At 35.7% G+C, this 8,583-nt stretch overlaps 1 protein-coding gene across 2 annotated transcripts; it reads right to left on the reverse strand.

Annotated features, from left to right (window-relative positions):
* Positions 1 to 752: 752 nt before the first annotated feature.
* LOC143885813 (amino acid transporter AVT1I-like) lies at positions 753 to 7,043 on the reverse strand. 2 transcript variants are annotated; one of them, XM_077389871.1, is made up of 4 exons: positions 6,722 to 7,043; positions 3,767 to 3,874; positions 1,880 to 2,487; positions 753 to 1,305 (listed from the first exon to the last, which is right to left on the reverse strand). In XM_077389871.1, exons 1-4 carry the CDS (start codon positions 6,927 to 6,929, stop codon positions 793 to 795), a joined length of 1,437 nt encoding a protein of 478 aa, XP_077245986.1. In that variant the 5' UTR covers positions 6,930 to 7,043; the 3' UTR covers positions 753 to 792. The 2 variants fall into 2 exon arrangements, with proteins under 2 accessions (XP_077245986.1, XP_077245987.1); XM_077389872.1 differs by lacking the exon at positions 3,767 to 3,874.
* Positions 7,044 to 8,583: the final 1,540 nt, after the last annotated feature.

Here is an 8,583-nt window from a genome sequence, read left to right on the forward strand (position 1 = left end):
TATACTTAGGTTTTCTAAGAAACCTAAAAGCAACACTTACTATTTTGGCATATTAACCAAAAGAGAATAAAACAAGAGAAATAAGATACTTTCCCTTTTTGCCTTCTTGCCTTCCCACCCAAGCAAGTCATGTGGGTGGGAAATAAGGCAACTTTCCAACAACATATAAAAGGAATTTATTAGTTACCTGGACATTTACATTTATAAAGCTCTAAAGAGGGGCTTCTCATGGCCACCCAAGTTTGCGACTATATTATAGATAAATGTTACATGCACTTTTATTTCTATGATAATTTCTTGTAGTTTTTCCAGTACAAGTATCAAATTTTGAAATGCTAATCAATAACCTTGCTGAAATATTCTAGAGAACTATAGGATCCTTTAACCATCTTTCCTCGATTTGCTAGTGGTGACGAACGAGTAGATAACCTTTGTTGTAAGACTAATTGACACTTAGTACAAGCACATACTACATTCATGATTTTATTAAGTAATTTTATTTTAGTATAAAGTTTTTAATTGATCCATTTGTGGGAAGAGTGGTGTCGATGTTCGCCATGTTAACTTGTCGCAGATACATCGTTAAGTGGACCCCACCTAGGGAAGTGGGTAGGCGAGACAATGGTGGTGTGACATACATGTATGTATTCTTACAATAAATGAGTGGATTATAAGAATTTTTCGTACTGAAACCCTCCACTTAATAAGTTCAAAAGTAAATTTGCAACCTCTAAAAAGGTATAATATAGATCAAGAGAGGACTAATCAATATTTAAGTCAATGAGAATCTGCTTACAAATGGTTTACAATTTCACGCATAGAGGTGTAAGTACCTATAATTGCAACTAAAAAACCCAACACTAAAATCCCCAAAATAGTCACCAACTCAAAACCACACTTCCTAGAAGCTGTAGAAATCTTCAAATAGCACATGCATGGAAATAACATTGAAACTGTGCTACTTAGAAATGACCCAGTAAGTGCCATTATGTATCCAAACAGTGGAACCGTCAAGGCTACAACTACAGTGCTGATCACTAATAGAGTTCTAATAAGAAGGCTAATAGCTCTATTGTTATAGATCGAAAACCATTCTTCAATGGCAATGGAGATTGGTGAAATCACCAATGCATATTTAGTAAATGGATTGATCAAGGTGGTGTAAATTGCTATCTTTGAGCTCAACTTCCCAATAGAGAGATTCAATGTCACTTGAGATTTTACATCGTCCCCATACATGAGATAGCCTTGAATTGCCATTGTTCCATAATTGAAACTGCAAAGAACAAAGCAAAGGAGCAATACCTGTAATGAAAGAAAACACAGGGGAAAGATCAGTAGTATTGATAAAGGAGTTTTTATATGGTGTAAGCCCTTATAGTCCCTTATTTTTCAAAAAGAACTATACGGAGCATATCATAGGATCATCCCATGATGTGGTCCATAGAGTACTTTTTGAAAAACACGGGATTATAAGAGCTTACACCATAAAAAATCTCTTGACAAAGACATTGGTAAAAACTATGAGATGTGACTGACAAATATAATGGAAGAACAAAGTTGGAGAAATATTATACATCCATATTTTTCTTTACCTTATGCCCTGTTTGGATTGCAAGAATTTTTGAGAAAAGTTTGAAAATAGAAAATAATTCTAAAAGTTTCTATTTTTTTACACATGAAAAAAGATAATTTGAACAACCCTATTCGATTTTTACTCAAGGGGACCTTCAATTTGTGATAATATCCCTATAAATTAACCATAATTACATTATTTCCCTCTAAATTGTGGAAAGAAAAAAAAATTCTAAGACAATTTTTGGTCCAAAATATTTTTCTTGCTATCTAAAATGGGTGTAGAGAACTTATGTTTCTTTACCTTAGAGAACTGACTTCTATCTTTCATAGAAGTATATATGGTGGGGAATATTGCATGCCCACAGTAACAAAAGGCATATAAACTTACAGCAGTTGGCATTCCACTCAAATTTAAGAGTCTTCCTCTTTCATGAAACCCAACACCATCAACTGCACCACCCCAAAAAACAGAACCCACAACAATAATAGAAGCAAGAACTCCTCCAGCAGAGACATAAGCAAGCAAACTCAAACTTTTTAACCATGTAGTAGGCAAAATTATAAGTGCAGATAGCAAAACAAATGCTGTTTTCCCTCCAAGTCTTATCCCCATAATTTTGAAACTTGCATTTGGAAATAACTTATGTAAGTTATCACCTTCCAATATCAAGAACTCGATTGCGACTAGATAAAGCTCAAGATACATAAAAAGAGCAACTGTTACTCTCCCCTTACATCCGAAAGCAAGTTCGCCGATGTCGGGGTAGGTTTTAATCAATGGATGTGTATCCATACATTGCCTTAGGAGTATCCCTGTGTAGAAACAAATGATTGCTGTAAGGAAAAGAAGTATCAAGCTCAACCATCCTCCTTCTGAGAGTGCAAAAGGAATTGATAGTATTCCAACTCCTGAAAAATAGAACAATGATATTAAGGATCATGGCTATGTTCAAAGTTGAGACCACTTAATTTAATCAAAGGCATGGGGAATTCTACTAGACCATGTTTCTTGTTGACTATCCTAGTGAAAGTTTCTGAATACCGTCAAATACTAGTAGTCATTCTAAGCGGGGCAGAAAACCATGTTGACTTAGTTCAGTCTTGAGTTGAGCTGGAAAGTTTTAAATCACTGCTTTGTCACATCTATACAATCACCAAATGTAGTTACCAAACTAGGATGTGGCTGACTTCACTTGATTCAGCTCATGATTTCTTGGGGTTGACTCATACTTTGAGCTTAGGAAGCTGAGTTAACTCGGGTTTGACTTAGCTAGAATGGTCAAAGTTTTATGTCAAAAAGGGGCACACCGCATGGTGGGGGCTATTTTGTTTGGTTATCAATGAGCAAAAAAAAAAACATGTGGCAAATGTAAGGTTATTGAAATTGGCCAACCAATGGGGCCAACAATGGATTGGCCAATGTCCAATGATTAGGATGATCAGAACTAATTGATCAATGGACTTTTTCCCATCAAATGTGAGTAATTAGCAATTACTGTTTCAATTCTCCTTTTGCAACCCATTGATCAGATGGCTAGGATTTTCCTGTCAGTGTGGGTTTCCAGGGATCCATCCATGGTGGACCATATTCGATGACTATTTAAACCACATAGGCTCAGTTTGTTTTGGATTTTGAGAATTGATTTTGAGAGACCCAAAATCAATTCTCAAAATCCAAAATAAATAGGGCTTATGTGATTTAAATAGTCATCTAAAAATATATAAACTAGTAAGAATGGAATGAAGTTTAAAAAATCAAAGAAAGAAAAAAAAAAGATAACGGAAATATCAAATATTATATTAGATTAATGCATAAGAAGCTTAATTTGGGCCTACCCACAAGATGTTAACATGATCTGGATCCTTCATGCAATCATTCCATCATAGAACTCAATTTTTCTTAACTGCATGTTTCCAAGTCATTAATCAAATAGTTGGGATAATCTGTAAAATGAAACTTTTGGTAATATGATCTCAAGATAAGGCCTCGACACCATGGCCAAAAGGAGGGGAAACCCCAAAAAGAAACCACGAAAGGAAGAGGGGCTTTTCAAATCAAGGATTCTAATAGTATCATTCCCCACACAAAATATGAAACACTGAGCAAAATGAAAACAAAAAAAGTATAAAAAAATGAAGATATCTATGATGTAGTGCTCTATATTAAGAGAGAGGAAGAGAGAGACACCTGACAATGCATTGACTCCATTAAGGACAGTTCTGATAAAGGTAGTGCCTCGCTGTAGGTGTTGTTGATTCTCCATTTTCTCAGCTTTTGGGTTGTGGGATTGATGGTCTGATCCACGGAGGAGAGGTTTGTTAAAATAGAAACAATCCGCACTAAGTACAACATGGTTGTTGTTGGTGGAGGGAGATAGTGAAGATGAGTAGATAGCCATTCAACTAAAAATGAGGCTTTTCTTTGTCACGGATCTATCGTGTTACTTTTGAGGTCAAATCGGTTATTATGTGAACCTAGTGCACCATATGTGGGTGAGGCTGGTGGAACAAATGTTAATATATAGCAAGTGTGAGAAGCAGGCATTAAACTGAATTTTTAAAGTTGTTCTTACTAACATGAGATAGGTATGGTTTTAGTTTTTTTTTTTTTTTTTTTTCTCTGTAAGTTAATGATTGGGTTGTTAAAAGTTTTCTACCTTGGAAATTAATGTGGCCCATGTTTAGCATATGGGGCACACCAATTAGATAGGCTATGTTGAGGGTTTTCTTATATAGTCCCAACACCAGTTAGTCAGATACCATGTGCCTAATCAATTCCTTTGAATGTGGACTACTCTTGGAAATTGTTAGTCATTGATCTCATGGAGAACATCTCACAGAAGAGTGAGATCTTGGGGTCACTGACAATCCATGGTGGGGTCCACAGGCCCAAACTGCATAATTGTGTTAAGAATAAAAAACCAGTTCGTTAGAGTGAGGTCGAGTCTTTTTAAAAAAATTAATTTAAGGTTTTATAAAGATAAATATGAAATTGTGCCACAGTTTTTTTTCTTTGGAAATTCTTTGTAGATTATCATCCATGAAACTTGGTATTTTAATAGCATCATCCCTGTTAATCTTTAAAAAAACTTGGTGATGCAATTTCGTGGAAGACAATCTTGTGGCTTACTTTTGCGAGAGAGAACAGCCACACAGAGTCACTTTTTAGCAGATTTTGTCTTATTCATTTAATTCATCTGGGGTGGTTGTTCTCTCCTGCAAAAGTAAGCCGAGAAATAGCTTTGGGCGAAATTGCCTAGCAAATCCCAAAACCCCATGGTTTGTTATTAGGTATTTGCTAAGCAATTTCTCAGTGGATGACTTTTGCATGAGAGAACAGCCACATAGGCTTACTTTTTAACAGTTGCTTATTCATTTTATTCATCTGGTGTGGCCCATTCTCTCATCTTTCATGGTCAGTCTAGAAAGTAAGTTCGACAAAACACTTTTTTTTTTCTGAGAATGGACTCATGGCTTTTTATAGTGTCGGGTAGTACTGTTGTGGAAATGGAAGCATTAAAGCAAATAATTAAATGAAGGAAGCATTGAGAGAGTATGGGAGTCAGGTGTAATCCCCACTATAAAATGTTTTGGAGTTTTTGTAGCACTCAATGCTTTCGAATCTCCAACATGGTAGGTTTCTTGATTGCAATTCCTTTTCTTCTTTCTCCTTTTTATTTTACTAGGAAAAATGCACGTGCGGGACCCAAATATCAGTTCAAATAGTGAAAAATGAAGTTGCAATCTAATATTGGAGTTGATTAAAAGGAACAACTACCTAGGATCTATTCATATAATAGGGAAAACAGTATTACTTTACCTTTTACCGAAATTTTCATCTGAAACCGAAACGTCCACATTTCCAAGACGATCGAAACTTAAATTGAAATTTAAAATCTTGCTCTTAAGCATGGTTTGAAATTTGGACCGAAATCCAAATCCGGTCAACCCGAAATGGAACGAAATTTCGTTTTCCCTCGAAATTTAACCGAATTTTCAAAATTTCGATCGAAATTTCATTTCCCCCCAAAATCCCGTTCCGAAATTTAAGGAATATCCCAAAAAAATATGGATTTTATCCGTTGTTTAATATTATCCTGAAATTTCGGCCAAAACTACTGAAATTTTGACCGAGTTAAAGTATCTTTTAAATTGATTTTTATGGATTCCGTGGATTTCGCCTGAAATCTGACTAAATCAATGAATGACTATTTTTCTCGTATAGAATTTTGACCGAAATTTCGGAATAATATTAAATAATTATTAATATTATTTAATATTATCCTAGCCCTCCAATCGATATAGGCTGATCCTAGCCCTCCAATCAATAGATGTTTCCATAATTGTTGTTCCTCTTGTGGTGCCCCGAATCCGTCAATATTTTGCAAGTGTCCTGCATGATTAATATAAAGTAGTTGTTTCGTCATTGTCATATGTATTTACCACTTCTTGGTATTTTTTTTTTCTGTAATTGTCATCATAGACAAGAACCCGTGTCGGTACTTTTCGTATGTAGATTACGATTTTACCCTAAAGAAAGTAGTTAATATCATAACTTTTTATTAAAGAGAATAGGCATAATATAGATGAGATTTTTGGCAAAGGGTGGAAGAACTTAACCCACGATTCCGCCTTTATATATAGTAGATTAGATTAGATTAGATTGATTTGGGAATGGTAGGCAATGCTAGGGTTTGGTATGAGGATGAGAATCATCAACCTCACGTGGGTTTGGGATGAGGATGAGAATCATCAACGTCCAGTGTGATAAAGGACATCACAAAACTTCTATTAGATTAATGCATGAGAAGCTTAATTTGGGCCTACCCACAAGAGGTCAACGTGATCTGGATCCATAATCCAATCATTCCATTATAGAACTCAAATTTTCTTAACTGTAAAATGAAACTTTTGGTAATATAATCTCAAGATAAGGTCTAGCCAAGAGAGCCAAAAGGAGGGGAAACCCTAAGAAGAAACCACTAAAGGATGAGGGGCTTTTGAAATCAAGGATTCTAAGAGCATCGTTCCCCACATAAAATATGAAACACTGAGCAAAATGAAAACAAAAGAAAAGTGTGTTAAAAAATTAAGATATCTATGATGTATTGCTATATATTTATAGAGAGGGTGAGAGAGACACCTGACAATGCATTGACTCCATTGAGGAGAGTTCTGATAAAGGTAGTGCCTGACTGTGGGTGTTGTTGATTCTCCATTTTCTCAGCTTTTGGATTGTGGGATTGATGGTCTGATCCATGAAGGAGAGGCTGGTTAAAATGGGAACAATCCGGACTGAATACAACATGGTTATTTGTGGTTGGAGATAGTGAAGATGAGTAGATATCCATTCAACTAAAAATGAGGCTTTTCTCTCTCACGGATTATTCGTGTTTCCTTGGGTCATCTTCAATTGAAATCATATTGGTTATTATGTGGAACTACCCTGCACCATATGTGGGTTAGGTTCATGAACGAATGTTTATATAGAGAAGTGTGAAAAACAAGCATTAAACTGAATTTCTAAAGTTGTTCTTAGAAACATGAGATGGTTATGGTTTTAGTTTTTTTTTTTTTTTTTTCTTTAAGTTAATGACTGGATTGCTACAAGTTTTCTACCTTGGAAATTAATGGCGCCCATGTTTAGCATATGGGACCCACCAATTAGAAAGGCTCTGTTGAGGGTTTGCTTATATGAGTTTTTATATGATGCCTGACCGTGAAAATTAAAAGGGCAGGGCCATTTGATTTTTGATCTAATCAAAAATCAAATGGGCAGGGTTTTGACACCATGCCCTTGTAATTATCGCGGTCGGCCACCATATAAATTCTCTGCTTATATAGTCCGAAGTCCCAACACCAGTGAGTCAGATGCCATGTGCCTGGTAAATTCCTTTGAATGTAGACTCTTGGAAATTGTTAGTCATTGATCTCATGGAAAACATCTCACAGATGAGTGAGATCTTGGGCTCACCGACAATCCATGGTAGGGTCCACAAGCCGAAACTGCATGATCGTGTCAAGAATAAAAAACCGGGTTTTGCTAACGAGTGCCCTAAGGGCACTTGTTAAGGTGCACAGGAAATGATATTTTACACATCTTTTGATAATGAATATACAGAAAATGAGTATTTTTATCAAACAATGTGTAAAATGATTGGAAAATATCATTCCCAATGCACCTTAACGGGCACTCGTTAGCAAAACCCTTTATTTTATTAATATGAAATTGTGTCACTGTTTTTTACTTTGGAAATTTTTAGTAAATTACCATCCATGAAACTTTGTATTTTAATGGCATCAAACCTTTTAATCTTAAAAAAAAAAAAAAAAAAAAAACTTTGTGATTTGGTAGGCAATTTCCTCGAAGACAATTTTTCGGCTTACTTTTGCAGGAGAGAACAGCCACACATGCTCACGTTTTAGCAGATTGCCATATTCATTTAATTCATCAAAGGTGGTTGTTCTCTCCTGCAAAAGTAAGCCGAGAAAGCAAATCCCCAAAACCTTTAGTTTGTAATTAGGGATTTGCTAGGCAATTTCTCAGCGGATGACTTTTGCATGAGAGAACAGCCACATAGGCTTACTTTTTAACAGATTTTGTTTTATTCATTTGATTCATCTGGTCAGTCGATCTAGTCTAGAAAGTATGACAACACTTTTTTCTCAGTATGGACTCATGGCATTTTAGAGTGTCGGGTGCTGTTGTGGAAATGGAAGCATTAAAGCAAATAAATGGAGGAAGCATTGAGAGAGTATGGGAGTCAGGTGTAATCCCCACTAGAAAATGTTTGGGAGTTTTTGTAGCACTCAAAGCTTTGGAATCTCCAACATGGTTGGTTTCTTGGTTGCAATTCCTTTTCCTCTTTCTCCTTTTTATTTTATTTATTTGGGAATGGTAGGCCATGCTAAGGTTTGGTATGAGGATGAGAGTCATCAACCTTTTTTTTATTTTTATTTTTATGGGTGATGAGAATCACCAACCTCACTTGGGTTGGGATGAGG

Source organism: Tasmannia lanceolata, unplaced genomic scaffold (genome assembly GCF_043159265.1).
Source record: "Tasmannia lanceolata isolate RefF3 unplaced genomic scaffold, GAP_Taslan_0.1 ptg000009l, whole genome shotgun sequence".
Taxonomy (NCBI): domain Eukaryota; kingdom Viridiplantae; phylum Streptophyta; class Magnoliopsida; order Canellales; family Winteraceae; genus Tasmannia; species Tasmannia lanceolata.